At 44.2% G+C, this 17,409-nt stretch overlaps 1 protein-coding gene across 3 annotated transcripts in view; it reads right to left on the bottom strand.

The window, feature by feature from the left end:
• Nucleotides 1-11,374, bottom strand: part of MOB2 (MOB kinase activator 2) — a 121,043-nt gene extending 109,669 nt beyond the window's left edge. The window contains exons 1-2 of one of the 3 annotated variants that reach the window (XM_087745790.1): nucleotides 11,131-11,374; nucleotides 9,821-9,897 (exon numbers count right to left, since the gene is read on the bottom strand). In XM_087745790.1, the coding sequence (XP_087601916.1) occupies nucleotides 9,821-9,843 (23 nt within the window). In that variant the 5' untranslated portion in view covers nucleotides 9,844-9,897; nucleotides 11,131-11,374. The remainder of the gene's footprint in view (nucleotides 1-9,820; nucleotides 9,898-11,130) is intronic. The other 2 variants (XM_087745791.1, XM_087745792.1) reach the window with 2 other exon arrangements.
• Between the last annotated feature and the right edge of the window lie 6,035 nt (nucleotides 11,375-17,409).

The following is a 17,409-nucleotide window of genomic DNA, read 5'->3' as shown; positions in this document are numbered from 1 at the left end:
AACACATTAAAATCTTCATGGAGGCTGTCATTCAGAAGTTAAGCAACCTTCACGTTAGCTTAATTTGTGATGCTCACAGAAATATTTAACACGTTATATTTCACATTTTTGGCTTGGCTTAGATACACTGCAGATAGCCGACACACCCCTGAACAAGTAGAACCAATGTATTGAAACAAGTCCGTCTTTATTATAAAGTTACTTCCTTCTCAAGAAATTTTTGCCAACTAGAAAATTAAAAAGAGCCCCTTTATCAGCATAAAATGTTTAAACATGGGAATTTAATAGATCTACTAAGCAAGAATATTTCTTATTTTATTTACTTAGAAAAAGAACTACATACATTTCTACTGGAAAAAAAACCAAAAACACCAGCAAGTGATTTTTGTCCTGCAAGGTAGCGAGTAATTATACTGCATGTGTTTCATGAACTGCAGAAAATATTTCTCCATTAACAAGATGACTAATTGCAAGTATTCCCAACCAGTCAACCTAATAAATTTTCACTCTACCTAAAACCAAGATGAACTTGATTTAAACAAAAGTATTGATTCTAATAATGAGAAAATGCAAGTCTGTAAACATGTAAATAATATTTTGCACACTTGGAAAGTTATACCACATATAGCAACAGCTGCCTACATTTTAGTGGATGACTGAGCACATCCTGCCTGAAACAAGCCTGGAAAACACTTTAAACAAAAAAAAAAACCAAAACAAAACCCACCACCTTATAGTACTGTGTGAAAACAGGAAGACCACCCTTTAAAAAATAAACCAACCACATTGCCTGTATACTTGCAGCTAAATACCTAGCTGTGCATTACAAGCATTAAACACAGGATCTCCCTTTTCATAGATGAGTTTTCACAGCACTTCACCAGCTCAAGCCTCAACAAGCTCAAGTGATTCGGGCCAGTACCTTCATATTCAGCAGGGTGGGGCAAGAGAGACAACCTCATTACAGACACTCTGGGGTTATAAGAATGCAAATCACCAAATTCAGCATTTTGAATAGCACCCATAACTCAAAGCTAAAACCTGTGCTCTGCCAGACTACATGGTAAAAGCCTAACATATGCCTAATAAGAAACATTAATAAATACATCAAAAAACCCCCTGAAATTTCAGGTTAGTCTTCAAAAATTGCTCATAACCAACAGCACCACAATGATCAAATGAGGAAGGGACACAACAAAAACAACTACCGTTAGATGCCCATCCAGGAATACTGTGCAGAAGAAACAATACTCCTTAATGCCCGAAAAATAAAGCAGCAGAGGGACATCCAACTGACCCTCTACTTTACAAGATTAAGATCAGAATTGAACAAAAAAACAGCTATAGTCATTAGGCTGAAGTATCCCCTTCGCTCTTTCTTCTGTTCATCTCTTACCAGTCAGACTTCTTCCAAACCTCAAAAATCAGCAAATTCAAAAAATGGTGCTATCTGGCTACAACAAAAAGGAGACACAGACAAGACCCGTAAATATGTCAGAACTGCAGGTTAGCACATGCACCCCAACCAGAAATTACAAATCAACCAAGAAAGGCTGGCTCACAGAACAAAAGAAAAGATGACATTGGAGGGGATTAGATGTATCTGATGATCTGGATACCCTAGACCAGAACCAACAAATACTCCCATTTCTAATCTCTTTCCTTTCCTAGAAGAGATTTATGTAACCTTAAATAGCAAGACCAGTGCCCACCTGTGGCTTTTTGAATGTAGGCTGGTCAGGTCCCTAAAAAGGTACCAGCCCCCTGCTAAATCAGCAGGTGAGATTCATCCAGCTGACATGGAGCTATAGGACTAACATGGTTTTGTTCAAGACAGTCTATTAACATAAACAAGAGATACAAGTATGCCCAGAAGCTTTTTCTTTCTTTCCCAAGTACATCTGTTGGTCTAATAAAAGTTACTAGCCCTCACTACAAACTGTCCCTTTCATATCTGATGGAAAGCGGTCACACACTAACACTTTATTAGACATGGCAATCATGAAGGTTACAGACTGGAGTTCCAGCAACACCTGGATATCATCACAGAGAAGACTGACTGAAAACAAAGCTATTTATAATTTATCACACCTGACACAAATTTGAAACCACAGAGTTAACTCTGTAACCTGAGCCCATCCACAAAGTAGACACAAAACACCTCCTTGTAAAAAAACATCTCTACCCAGTTTTGCATAGCCTGTTAAAGATACCGTGTATGGAACAAAGCCTTTCCTGAACAACTCCCTGCTGTTTTATGAAGAACCATACAAAAGAAAGAAGTTCTCTAAATTAGTAAATTCTAGACTGAAGGAACACTGAGGTTGTAAAATGAAGCAGTTTAAAAAAAAAAAAAATCAGTCTCAAGGTCACCTCTATGCAACCCGTTTCACACAAATTCTGTGCTTTGTGTATAAATACCAGGAAACTTCTCAGGTAAAAGTCCCAACTATTTACACATTTCAGTGTAGAGAAGGGACAGCAGTGATTCAGATGATAGAAATCCTGATGATAAAAATATTCAATGAACACCTTTCTGACCTGAACAGTGAAGAAAGAATAAAAAATGAAGAAAAAAGGCACACATATATGCTGAAGAGCTCAAGTTACCGGACCTAGATCATCTGGACCTAGATCATTTTGACTTTGCCCTAACCACCAAAGCCCATGAGACACTTGTTAAAAATACAGTTTTCTGCATGCTTACATTCTAGCTTAATGGATTTACTCTTTGAATGTTCAGAGTAAGAAGGAATTTGATCTATGACAGTCATTCCTGTCTTGATTCCAGTTTAGTTTCTGACGTTCTTCAGGGCCTTGAAAATTGTATCTAAATTCTGATTTTCATATTTTTTTTTTTTTAATGTATGTTCAATACTCTTTTTCCACAGTCAGAAATAGAGATTTGTGGATTGTGTGAAGACCTTGCACCCTAACCAGTTTCTCTTGGCTGGCAGAATAGAAGGAAACTAACTTCATATAAAACTGCCATTTTTTTCCCCTCCAAATGCTAAAATTATAGTACTGCTGTTCAGCCATTTACAGTTATACTCATCATTCTAACTCCAAAATTAAATAATTTAAAATTACTGCACACTGTCCCAGGAGCAGGGAAGCTCCTAGAGTACAAATGTTTGAAGTGCTGGAACAAAGTCATGAAGCAACAGTTCTTCCTTAAGTAGTCTCACTGATATAAGTCTCCAGTAATATTATAAACATGATTGCGAAAATAAATTTTAAAAAACCATATTTATTCATTATAAAGCTTTGTACAGTGAAGGGCACAGTCAAATTTTATTTTTTTAATTGCATAATAAGATGGGTAGAAAAAATTGCTACGGAGGGCATTTAGAAACTGAACCTAGCAAGTAAGTTTCACAACGTTATCACTGATTGTAGAAGGCTAAACATGGGTTAAAAATGATGCACAAGATTATTTCAATAGCATTCCACTAGCTGAGACACACATTAAAGTTGTTTAATAGGTCAGCAATGATTTCAGAATATGCAGATCTGACAACACCGAGTTCAAACTTGTATACCCAGCTATCTAAAAATTGCAGTCTCTTATTAATTTTACTCTTTCAAGTATGCTTGCTCTGGGCCCACATCCAGTAGATGTAACAGATGGAAACTGCCACTGAAATATGGCAAAGCTATGTAGGCCATCATGCGTGAACCAAGCTTCCTGAAAACTCTCTTGAATCAGACTGCTGGATTCAGCCAGGCATGCAAAATACTACCTCCCTTCACATTCACACCATGACAGAGCAGCACTTTTCACAGGTAGATGAAACCCGATTTACAGCAAATTATAAATTCTGAGTTATTCATAAATATCCAGTTCACTACAAGTATCTTTATAGTTTAGCCATAAACTGTATGTAACACAGTAGGACAGCAACTCTTGACAGTGCTCTGAGGCCATTACCTGCTCCAAGACACCAGCCTAGTCATAGCATCTCCTATTTTCAGATACTCTGCAGTTCTTCCAAACAGTTCAAGCCAAAGGATACATCATCAGAAAATCACTAATGATTTGCAGATAATTAGCACATTACTACATGATTACATTCAACTGATTTAAGTCGTTGCTGCCACCAAAAAGAATGTTCCCTAAGCTTTATGTTCTCACCAGCTCCATAATGCTATTAACATTATTCATGTAGCTACACAAACAGGCTGCAGGAACTCATTTAGCTGAAAACTAACCTGAGGAGAGGAAAAAAGGAAAAAAAAAATTAGTTTTCAGTCAGATGAGCATCTTAACCTATCAGCCTTCCTGAATACTGATGCTAACACAAAGCAGAAGAGGGTAACATGCAGAGACACACACGGAAGGAGTATTGCTACACTTTTAGAATGCTCAACTCTTTTTCTAAGGCAAGTAATAGTTAATTTTACTTTAGGGACCTTGAGAGTGATCTACTCTTCTTGTCCCTCAATAAAATCCTTGTTGGAAAAAGAACGCTTTCATAAGAACAAACCAGTATTCACATGCATTGTACTGACCAAAGGAAAGTAACTGCCTAGCTGATACAAATTCTGTGGTTTGCTAAAGTAACACAGGTAAATGCGGGATTTATTTGGCATTTTCTCCAAGAAATCAATAATTGACTATACCAGGACACTTCAGGGAGCAAGGCTCTGCAGTTATTTTTTATTTGTTTTGCATTACAGCAGAAAAGCTGTAACAGTGACAATCTCAGTAATATAACCGAGCACTTTGAGAACCAGAGAGACATAAGGGAACAACCCACCTGAGAAGTTTAAATTGCTCTCATCCAGTCCTGACTCCTTTTCTACAACGATGATAGCCCTGGAAACTCGTATTTCAAACTAACGGCACCCTTCCACTACTATATTAATGAATATTACAAGTTAATATTTAATGGAAATATTCTTTTACCTGTGGACTATGTTATACTAGTTGTTTTCACAGCTAAGTTCTGGTTTAGCAAAGGTACTGCTCATGTCTGGTAAGTGTATGAAATAATACTGAAGTCTTGTAAGTAAGCAGTGAACTGAGTGCAAGTGGCCCACAGACAGACCTAGATTTATCTGGGACCCCATAGGTAATGTTACACCTATAAAAAGAAACAAATAAGGAACATTTGAATATTTCCCTGCCCAATGGGACTGGACACGTCTGGTTTACCGGTTCTGAGTTATTTTCAGCTCCCTCAAAGAAGGGAAAATGGTCTGTGAAGCCAAGAATTTGCAGGGAATGTAAGGCAAGGGAAACACCTGTTGTGAGGTCAGTTAAAAAACAGGACAAATATACACACCATGCAAGCTGTGGAAGGTGAGAGAGAGGTTGCAGCAGAGTTTCTAGGGGGAAGGCTGCCTTACAAAGGCAGGAGACTTTCTTCACTGAAGATGACTGAAGGGAAGAAAGGGGAAAGCATTCCTTACGGTTACAGCAGCTAAGAACTTCCAGTGTTCCTCCTTCCTTCCTTCTTATAGAAATATTTGCTATAATTAGGAAGTTTCAAACACTATCTAGACTAAAAATCATTAGGTACCTTTTTATATAAAGGTCTGCTAGGCAAAGACAGCAGTACTCTTCTTGGTTCAACTGTATTACGCACCAGCCAAGCTGACAGCTCAGTATGCTGCATGATTTCTCACTGTTCCCACTGCAAGATGCATTCCTTATGATTAATGGACTTGATGATCCTTCTGGGTCCCTTCCAACTTGAGATATTCTATGATTCTATGATAATACAACCCGTTCAAAAGCAACAAAGATTTAGTCTAACAGCTGAAAAATTAGCATATTGGATTTTTACTGACTCAGAACTAGAACACTAGTGTGCTTTTTTCACATCTAGTCCTTAGCTGTTCTAGCTCAAGGCTAGGACTTCTCTGCATAACAATATTACTCGTATTTCACCATAGTGTATCTTCAACTGGACAGTGTCTTAAGGCCTTATGAGGAAACTTCTGAAAGACACTTCCATAAATGCAGAATGGGAAAACAAAACAGTGGTATGCGTTACTTGTCTTCTAGCCTTCAAAATCACTGCTGGGATAATGTGGCAAAATCCTATATCCAAAACAAGTGGAAAAATGGCTAGCTTTATTTTAAGCCCCTAAGAGTTATAGCTAAATAAAATAAATGCATGACACACAGGCCTCCTGCACTAGACAAATCTAGCAGTGTGCAGACCTAGAGAAGTCCTCTGCACTGTTCGTTAAAAATCATCAGTATAGCATATACTCAAAAAGACTGAATTTGCATAGTTACTGTGCTGTCTTAATACAACATACGTTCCAACTACCTATGCTGGTCAGATGAAGACTATGCAAGGCAGCATACATATGTGGTGTTTATAACAGATTAATTGACATTACAAAATGGAACTTGCAAGTGTGAAGGCTATTACATCGGATCAGGCATTCTCCAGTTTACAGCTGTAGCCACTTGCTCTATCTTGCAGATCACAGAGCACTTGAGTAGACCGAACCTGTCTATGCTGTCTTCAGGCACAAATATTCTGATCAGGAGTTTGCTTCTTTCTTCTGCCATCTGTATTTTCCTGATCTTTCTAGGCCATTGCTCTTCTAACTGTCCTCAAAGCTGAAGATGTGGGATATGAGAAAAGAATAGCCTTCAACCATTTTTAGGCCCTCCTTTCCAAGTCACCAGAGCAACACACGAAAGAACAGATAATTGAGCAGTGGATGGTATGTCAGTATGGATAGCAAAACCTACAACTTCAAAACTAAAGACAAGAGGAATCCCTATTGCACACAGCCCCTTCTCTTTTACTCCACTTACACTCTAATTAAGTCTGGGAGAAGGAGCTGTGAATCTTTGTCAAGTCACCATAAGGCACAGAAAGGCAGAGAGATCATTCACTTGTGTAAAGTTAGCGTGCTCCCACAACTTCTTACTGTCATAAATTCCCCCCACAAGAGCTAGATACCCTGCTGTCCAGAAGAAAAAAGTTTTATTACACAACAGAAGTTTTGGATCTAAAATGTTATTTTTAACAAGTCATTACATGCTGCAATCTTCCCTCGGAAAAAGAGTCCTTAGTACCACAGGGAAACCAAGCCGCATGGATGAGGGCACTGACGTTTTACTGGTACCAGAAGTGCCTGTGAAAGGAGTGGACACTGCAGCTCACAAGTATGAGAGATATTTACACTGATCCTGGGATAACACAGTCCTCTGATGCAGAGAAAATATTGATACACATTCAACAGAAAATAATATTCATTGAAGAGTTTAGAGGTAGCATTTCAGTTCTTGAAGATGCAGAGTTTTTCTTGTGCTCAGAGGCATTCAAGTAAGGGTCAAGAGGGAATGCCATTAGTTTATGGAGACAGAAGCTTTCTTGCCCAGGGAAAAATGAAAGATCTCCCCCTCTGCCCATGTCCTTCACTAAGAGTCCCTTTTTATAGGGCTAGTCAACATAGTGAAGGCTTTTTAAGTAGCCCATACAAAGCCCTCCTGCTCATTTCTGCAGAGGTAGATATTTTCCCAGTTTAAAATGCATCTACAGATGTGTTTTGCCATCACAACTATGCTAAACTATTGCAGTTTTCTTCGTTTCAATCATCATAGTCTATTAACCTGCTAAACTACAAATTTTATAGTACAGATGTAGCCCCAAATTATGTTTTAACAGGTGTTGGTAAAATAGTTTGATTCTCTCTCTCTCTCCCCTTTTTACATAACAGTTCGCAATCCTTCTCTACTAGGAAAAAAAATGTGTTACAGCATCAGACATCACATCTGAAGATTAAAATTAACTGACACCATGTCAGGTTTACCAGTACCATTAATATGTTTTACTCTTTTTTAATTATGAATTTTAAAACAAATTAAAAAGCAAGTTTCATAACCAAAGGAACAATGCCTGTCTTTGTTGCTACTTCAAGAGCAGATCAATGCTATTTCTAACACAAAAGTTTGGTATCTCTTCCAAAGAGGGTAATGTAGATCTCTGTCAGATGTTGGTGAGCCAAGTAATTAAGCAGCACTGATCTCTAGTCAAAATTGCACTGAAAATATATCCTATGTACAAGAAAAAAAAGCTCAAAATGGTCCTTTTTTTTTTTTTTAAGTGGAGAGAATGCACTGAAGAAACCATAGTCTTTCACGAATATCAATATTAAGGCTACGTTCAGTAGAAGAGTAAAAGATACCAACTAACAACAGAAAAGACTTTGGTGTTTTTTTGGTGCTAAACTGAGCACTGTAACATGCCAGCAACTCATTTTTTTCAGCTTTCTTCCCTAGGACTAGACTGGATTTTGAAGCACTTGACCGACCAGAAGGCAGCACCCAGAGAACTTTTTCTGTGTGACCACATAAGCCTACAGCTGTTTGTTAATCCATCATAAATTCACTATTGTTTATAAGCTTCAGCTTCCGTTTTTTGTATATTAAGCATTCTGAGGCGATCAGAGACACTTGGGCTGCTGCCCTTTGTGGTATGATTAGAACTTACCCTTCCCCCACTTTCCAAGAGACCACAAGTGAAGGGGAGGACCAGCAAGGAGTAAAGCAGATCTAACTCTAAATCATCTATCGGATAAATGTGACACGAGCTTGAAGGGTAGAGACCTGGAACAGAAGCAACTATTACTGCCGCCTAATTTAACACACTTGCACTTGACAGTTAATTTCTCAGGAATACAAAGTTAAAACACAGAAGGTGTTTCTCATACCAAAACACTAAGAAAGCACAACAGATGAGACATACAAGAAGGGGTCTTGTGAGCAAGTGCATGGAAAACTGTAACTGCAAACCAGCACGTTGACAAAGCAGTTAGGAATAAGAAAGATCACAGTACTTTTATTAGTGGTGACACTCATTCGGGAAAGAGTGACAACACCAAGAAGCAGACCAATACAATTTGCTCGCCAGAGGCACAAGACATCGACACAAACTGATGGGTTACTGGGAGTGACTCGTTTTTCTACTATTTCTGCAGGTTTTTCTGCAGCCCTTCTCACACAAAGACCCAAACAGCTGAAGTTTTCACTGAAAGAAAGGCTGAGTGAGTGACATTACCCAAATTTCTGCCCTGGCAGATGAACGTCCTCAGTTTCTTTCTCAACAAACAGCAAGAAGGATGTTTTCATTTATACACATAGCTGCTAACAGCAGCCATAACTTGGACAGAATAAGACAGGGTCCCTCAGGCCTTTCCACCCCTTTCCCCCTCCAAATATCAATGCTCTCCCTTCCTACCGTAACCCTCCCCAAAATCCACGCAAATAGAACTCACAAAGTGTCAAAGGAGAAAACATTAAGAGCATCAGTGGGACAATACTGGGTTCGGTCAGGCGAGAAACGTATCAGGAAATAGCTGAGAACAAGCGAGTAATGCACAAATGACTCAGGATCCATTCCCATTACAATGGGGAAAACAGGCAAGTCTTTTTCCACACATGGACGGATCCACCCACCCTGGGTAAAAAAGTAAAGGACAAATGCCAATTTTTTCACAGCAACTTCAAAAAGCCCAAAATATTTTTCATAAGAAAACTGGCATTTTAGCATATTGAGAGTTTGGCTAAACTAAACCTTGATTCTTTTCTGCTTTACAATATAATTCACACAAAATAAGTACAACTGTGTAAATGAGGCATTTTGAGTCATCCAAATGTCTTTCGTAAGTGCTGGGTTTGACTTTTTTGTAGTTACAGTCGCACCTTGACACTTCAGCTTTTACTTTTACAAAAGAAATATAACAGACCACCTGTGCTTTGTGGTTGTTATGAAACAAATAAAACCAAGCTTGTCATTTATATTTTCATTAAGACCATGTAATAATATAGTGCAGCCCTCTGACTTACAAGACACAAGTGTTGCAGCACATGGTGTACAGGCCCCTTCACATGCCACAAATACTGCATTTCCACTGCTCAGCCTGCTGGAGGAAAATGCAGCCATCAATATCTACCCCACGGATATTCAGCAGTCACTCCATCAGACTGAGGGGTCAAACTTGTACTAAAACATAACGGGTATTGACAACTGGCTCAAGAGTCGGCCACATCTCGGTTGAAGATAAGTAACGAGTGCTGTAGTACTTTCACCAGCAAACAGTTCAACTGCAGACAAAAGGCAACGCACACACAAGTGATCTTTCTAATGCACCACATCTAGCAACTGAGACAAAATAGTTTTTGTATTCTAGGCACATCACATTAGCAAAGGAGGCAACCTAGATGGTAAAGATCCCATTCAGTCACCAGATCAAACTACTGTAAAGAAGAAACTAAGGGCAGCAAGTTATCACTGCAATGCTGGTTTTGCTGAAGCATAAACCTACTGCTCGTGTGATTTTGAAGCATAATTATTCACAGTTCACCTGAGAGCAGGTCGCCAGCACAATTTGTGCAGGAAGTAACCGAGTTTATCTTGCTTGGGATACTGGTAGCGTATCAGGTCACTCCCATCAACTGCATCTCTCTCTCCTGCACTGAGGTTTTCAGACCTAAAAGCAGCTGCAAAGCGCTTTCTACCTTCTGTCTCTATGCAATTAGCACTATTAATCCCAGGCTATCCAAGCCCCCTGGCGTGGCTCTGATTTGGCTTTAATCTCTGCCGAGGTCTCTTCTTCCTCTCCAAAGCAAGCCATTTAAACCTTGGCAAGCCTTTCCGTTTAAAGTGATGTTCTGTTGCAGAGGTATTAGTCCCACGCTGCATTGGTGGGAAGCAGGGAGACCTGCAACGCCTAGCCTTCCTATACCCGCAAAGAAAGGAAGGAAAAGTTACTTTTTCAGAGCGCGACCGCTCGGAACGAGGCAAGGGCTCCCCTGCACCTCTTCCTCCCCTGAGGCGCAGCCGGCGGCACCCAGAGAAGCTCGCCTCTGTGTGGTCCAGCCGCCTTCTCTCACGCTTCCTCTCGCTGTCACCGCAGGAGGCGAACACGCCGCTTGTCACCCCCACCGCCAGTAACTGATTAGTCATTTGCGCCGCCCGCGGGGCGCCCCGCACCCGGCAGGGCGGCCGGCGCCTCCCCGCGCGCCCAACGGCTCGCCCTCGCGCCCCCAACGGCTCCCCCAAGGGCTCCGAGCTGCCCGGCAGCGCGGAAGCCCGGCCGAGGCGGCAGCCGCTCCGGCGGGTGCCGGGCCGCGGGGGAAGGGGGGGCCCCACTCACCCCATGAGCCAGTCCATGGCTGGGTCCCGCCGCGCCGGCAAGCTCCCGCGGCCGCCGACTCCCCGCTCACTGCCCGCTCATGAGGGCCGCGGGCGCGGGGGCCGGGCTCCTCCCTCGCTCCCTCCCCCGCCGCCCGGCTCCGGCTGGGCGGTGCGGGCGGGGCGGCCGCCAGGCTGCGCCGGGTCCCCTCCTCAGCCTGACACTCGCGCACTGGGGCGGCCGGAAGTAAACACACGGCGCTGGCGGCCGCCAGCCGCCAACCCGGAAGCGGCCCCCCGCCTTCCCCCCAGCCGCCCCCCCCGGGGCACGCTGGGAAATGTAGTTCGGGCGCGGCCGGTAACGCTCTCAAGGCCTGAGGGGCTCTGGCACGCCCGGGTGCCTCGGAGGAGCGGGGCTGCTCAAGGGCCTTCCTCCTGTCTGGGGGCTGTTGGTCCCCGGGCCAGGGCCTTCCAGCGTTACTCGTCCCCCTCTGGGGGAATTTCACTGTCTGGGTCTGGGCCTCGGTGGTTCAGTTCTTGCTATGCCACGGGCTCCCTGAGGCGAGCTCCATGTCAGGGCCCGCGGGTAGCGCTGCGGTGATTACACCACCCTGTGCACGAGACAAAATGCGTTAATTCGTGAGGGCAATGAAAGCGTGGAGCTCCCACAGGGCCACCAGGCATTGACCCAAGCCACTCCTGCATGGAGACCGCTGTTCCTCTCAGCCCTTCCGGCACCCCGAGAGAGTCCCAGAGCCTTGGACGTGGGGCACGGGCTGGCTGCCTCCCTCACCTGCTTCGTCCTTTCCGCTGCTGGTTGCACCTTGTGCTCCAGAGTCTCCTTTTTGACTCAAAATCCTTCCTTTCTCAGTTCCTCTATTTGCAAAAATAACCAACCAACTACTAGCCCCACAAAACCAGAGGGATGATAGCTGCCCACACCCACAGACAGCCAAACACTGCACCTCTCCGAGATGTAAACTGTTTTAAAGAGGAGAAACCCTTTCCATGCAAATCACTGAGGTGCTGTGTGAGATGGGGTGGATGTCCTCTTCACTGATTTCCCCCCGCCCCGAACAGCAGCACCTGCTTAGGTGGAGATGCTTACAGAGGCAGATCTGCTGGGGATGATTGCGTGCTTTGGGCACGTGTATTAATTAAAACCTATCTGTGTTATGGGAGAGTGACAGTTACTTCCTTGGACTCCCTTTGGTCACCAGCTTTCTGAGGGAAGGACCATCTTTCAGAGGCTGTTCAAGCCATCATCCTCCTCTCCTGCCCTGCTTCCTCCACCCCACCGTGCACCAAAGGGCTCTCCCAGTCCTCTGGTGCTGTGGGTGTGGGGGTCCCCATGGCCCCTCATCCCACAGGCACCCACCGGTGGCCCCACTCATTCAGGGAGGATGAGTCGGCCTCCAGCCATCACACTGACTCCAACAACAGTTTCAACAGAGCAGCATTATCCTGGGGCTAGTAATGCATTGCAAGGGGGTGTCACAGGCGTGATTTAATCAGAACGTGTCTTGGTCATGGTTGTTTTGTATCTCTCTGTCTTGAGGAAAGGCAGTAGAATTATTTTGTATTAAAAACCATATTGCGCTGTCATTTTTAGAACTGACCTTGCCTCTGAAATCTGCCGGGGATCCCTTTGCACAACACATAACTGCTTTATTTTGCCATTCTCCTGTAACAAAACTTTACCCTGAGAATTAGTTGGGTATCCAGCAGTGTAATATAAGAAATGAAAGACCAGAGCTTGAAAATGTATTCAAATGTGTTCAAACTGAGTATTTTTCTTTAACACCTACATTTATTTTTTTAATTGTTTATAGTTTTAGTTACCTTTGCATTTAGGAAACGTAGCAGAGGATAGGAAAGAGGTCTCTTGTAGCAAAACCCCACATACTTTGCTAAGTAGCTGGGATGAGGATTTTTTACAATGTTTAAAATACCAGATCAAACCATCTGCAGAAAATAATTATCCTTTATGCAGACACTTGATCCAGTCATTATCTGCAAACATTTGAGAACAGATGTCCCTCATTTGAATTATGTTTTCTTGTTGCTCTTTGTTAGGAGTATTTTTGGCAAGGCATTTGAGGATGAGCTCCGTCCAATGTTATTGTGGGGTGCATTGTACCAGGAGTAGGGTGTTTAGTCATATGACACACGTTTTAAAGCAGAGATGACTTCTGATACAATGAGTTTGTCATGTCAGATTAGCTGTTTTCCTCCTGATTGTATCAAGGAAAATATAGAGCAACTGGCACTAGGAGAATTACTGATGCAAAAGAAACTCAGGCAACGAGCATCTATTTCACTAATCTTTTGTATCATACTTTCCAATGGCACAAGGCATTTATCTATATCTCACCTAAGGTGATTATTTAATAATTTTTTTAATTGACATTACACCTACTGCTTTTTTCCTTCTCCCCTCAGCCACTGGAAACCCCAGAAGTCCCTCTGGCAGACCGAGGATTTCACATTCATCCCCATTCACTCAGGTCCATCCGGAGCAGCTCTGAAGAGCAAAGGATGTGCCAATCCAAGACCAGTCTCCAGTGGTTGTCCTGCAACTCCCCTTTTGTTTCTAAACCCTCTAAAAAATGCATCATAGCAATTATTTGTTTGACAATAGCAATCCTGGCAGGCCTGGGGCTCTTTTGTGCTAAGCCCTATGCACATGCATAAAGAAACGGTGCTCCTCATTCAGGGCAACAGGCCTGGGAGACCCTGTAGGACATGAATATAAGGTGCTTAACAAGAGATGCTTCTTGGCATACAGATGTGGTGGGAAGCGGAGAGGATCGGGGAGGTTTATAATGCTTGACGTTGGAGGGTTTTGCACTGACTCTTCTCTGGATTACTGTCCTGCAGCTTACTTGTGTCTAACAGGATTTAAAATGCAAGATTATTGCCAGACAGTCTGGGCAGAAAGGCTGCGGTGCGCCCTGTGGGCTTGTGGGATCTAGACTGCAAGGCTTTTGGCCTGTGGCGCATTGCAAGGAATACTGTGTTCACTCGCTCCTCTCCTCCTTGTTCTGCCACCCGTATCCCCTGGCCTGGCTGGCACAAGAGGACCCCAAAAAAGTGCATGTCCCACTCCTCCCAGCCTCCAGGCACAGGGTGTTTTTTTTCCCAGGTGTTCCTCAGCAGCACCAGAGCTTTTTGGGAACTGATGGGAGGCTGAGGGGCATCCCATGCAGACCAGACCACAAGAGTTGGGGCAGACAAACATCTTGCATGAGGATCTGGCGTCGAGTAAAGCTCTGCAGAGCTCAGTATAAAAGCCAAGGTACAAGACAGCGTGGACCTGAGGGTTGTCCCGGTCTATCAGAGGGCCCTGCTGGGTCCCGTAACCCTTGAAGAGAGACACTGCAGTGCCGAGACTGGCTCAGCACTGGCTGAGAGCTGCCTTGGAATAGCAAGCCTGAAGGTTTCTTTCCTTATTTTTCCCTCCCGCGGTTCCCATGACCAGATTTGTGCAAAACAGGATGTTTGATAGCAGCGCAGACGACGTCTGTCATACATAGCTGATTTTTGTATTGGCTTTTCAGTCGGCTTGCTTTGCCAGTCTGGTAATAAAGCACTGCCACAGAGGACAAGCAGCTATGAGGAAGTAATCAAGGCACCCGTCTCTCTGCAGCTCTATCCCTTTACTGCCTCTGATTTTATTGTCATTACCTCCTGCAGCAGGAAAAGTGCAACGCACAGGTGGACAAACATCGCCTTGCATGGCCGAGCGCTAAGGAGTGGGAGTGTACTTTGCTCTCTTGCTGGCTTATTGCATCAGAAACACCTGTCCCTCCTTCACCACCTCATATTTGATGTGGGGCCGAGCGGCCTCATATCTTATACCTGACATATCTGACAACAGCTTTGCGTGTTCCCTCTTCTCTTCCTAAGTGGCTGTGGTAGTGCTGAAGGAATGGGTGAAGGACAAAAGAAAGCATTGCTCAGGGCTGTATGAGTTTTCCTTCTCTTGATTTGAGGCAACATCATTCCCATGGAGCTCATCTTACCCTGGGCAGCTGAGAAGCATCAGCAGGCAGAGAGATGTGAGCTAAGTATTTCCAGTGGGTGGCAGAGAAGCAGAGCAGGTGATGGCTGCCCTGACACAGAGGGGGTGTAACATTTTTCAGCAAGCTGCAAATCTGCTGCTCAGATCTGGGTCTTCAGCAACAGGAAGAGATACACCCTCACTGGGAAGATATGGCAGGCTGATGGGCTTGGGATCAAAATGGTGTATTTGTGAAGCTCTGAATGCAGCACTGGCTCTTTAAGTCAAAAACATCCACATACTCCTTCCCTGAGACAAAACGTCTTTGTCCCTGTGCATGAAACATATTACGGTTCAAATTCCTGCAGAGCCATTAGAAAAAGCAAAGTGCATGAGTCTGACAGCGTGGGCCTGCCTGCAACTCTGAATGTGATTATTAATCATGCTGGATATTAATAACAGCATCTCTTCTTGGTTGGAACATTTGATTTTTTTATAAATAAACACTGTGAGTGGTTATAAATATTGATTGCTGCCAGTAATAGTAAGACGTTTTAGATATAGTCTTGCAACAAGACAATCAATCCTGCTGAGGACGAGATTGGAAAAAAAATGGCATTTTGGGTCTTGAACTACTGGGAAATATGGCTTGTGTTCAGATGTCTGAGAGAGGGCTGAAGCTTCAGGGAGGAGGGCTGAAAAGTCTGTCCTTGGGGGTCTGCATTTCCAGAGATGCTGAACAAAGTTCAGTCTCTCTCTCCCAGTCACAGAAGAGTAGAAGTATTAGGCATTTCCTCTTTTAGACAACAACTTATGAGTGGATGTTAAAGCATGAGACTGGTGGTGATTGGGTTTTATTTTTTCCCCCACTAATTAGGTATTACTGAGCAATGCCTGCCTCATGCCTCAACTTCCACATCTGGAAAACGAAAGAAATATTTCCCTCTGCATCAGAAGTCTTGTAAGAGACAACGTGTAAGTGCTCAGAAACTTTCATTGCTTAGGAGTGCTCAAAATTAGGTGGATTTCTCTGTTCTTCCAAGTGGGAAATACAAAAATGATGCCAAAGTGTACTGAGTAATAGCCAAGAGAGTTTTAGTTTCAGCTGGGAAGCTTAGGAAATGCTGATGGCCACCCGTGGGGTCAGTATGCCTGGGCTGACCCACGTGTGTCAGGGAGCTCTGTAAGCCGGATGAGCGTGGGTTTCCTTTTGTCCCAGGGCTGGCGATACTGCGTCGTTGTGGACAGGCTATAACCAAACCCACGCTTTCATTTTGCCTGACCAGCACTAGCCGATTTGAATGGCCTGTTGGAAAGGGGAAGCGGGAGACACACACCAGCTCCGTTGTAGTTGGTGTCGCTTTTCCTTACTGATACGCTCTTCCCCAAGTATATCTTAACCTACTGCCTGTGTCAGGGTGGAGAAAAGGGCACAGGGTGAGAAAGAGGACATGTATTTTTAAGTTTGGAGAGGGATTTCTACTCAGTGTGGTTGGGTTGTAGGCTACCTGCAAGCAAAAGGTGTTGCACGTCACTGGAGGCCTGGGCTTGCCCATCCCCACTGGTTTTGCAGGAAGATGGAGACAGTGCCGGAAATTGTTTGCATTATTTTCCTAATGCCACATCTCTCTCCCAGATGGCAAAACTCCCCCTAGGCCTCTGTCTCAAAAAAAAACAGCAGGCAGCAAAAAGCCTGCAAGTCTGTTTTTCAGAGTCCTGGATGCTTTTAACGAGTCCTTGACATTATTTGCAAAGACAAAGAACAACTTTCTGGCGTATCTTTCCCTCTGGTACAACTACACGTACGGCAGTTCACCACGTAACCTCCGCAGCGACCTCAGAGCCTGTGTCACGTCTCCTGCAGAGCCTGGAGATGCGCAGTCCATCTGCACACGCACCGGGCGCTTCTCATGCAGGGAAGAGCTTGCCCCCCGACGCCGTATGCCCAAATGGAAGCAGCCCGGGATTTGCAAGCCACAGGGACGACTGAGAGACTCGTACCAGGATGGCACCCGAGGGTTTGCTTCGCGGGTCCTGCGCGCCCGGCCGGGTGCCCTCCGCCTGCTCACAGACCGGGGGCGGGAGCGCGGCGCGGGCTGGATGCGGCCGCGCCCCCGCTCCTGCCGGGGCCGGGGAGCTCAGCATCCCGCAGGCGCCGTCCAGCCCAGCGCAGGCTTGCTGCCTGCGGTACAACTGAGGCCTCCGATGGCTGCATTAAAGTGTTCCCAGCCCCCACCGATTACAAAGGGTGCCTGGCAGAACAGGAGTCTGTTTGTCTGCCGCGCTCTGCACAAACAG

The sequence above is a fragment of the Nipponia nippon genome, unplaced genomic scaffold (genome assembly GCF_047370975.1).
Source record: "Nipponia nippon isolate SJK-2023a ecotype South Korea unplaced genomic scaffold, ASM4737097v1 scaffold_10, whole genome shotgun sequence".
NCBI classification, from domain to species: domain Eukaryota; kingdom Metazoa; phylum Chordata; class Aves; order Pelecaniformes; family Threskiornithidae; genus Nipponia; species Nipponia nippon.
The sequence above is the reverse complement of the archived record's forward strand: the minus strand, read 5'-3'. Positions and strand labels throughout refer to the sequence as shown.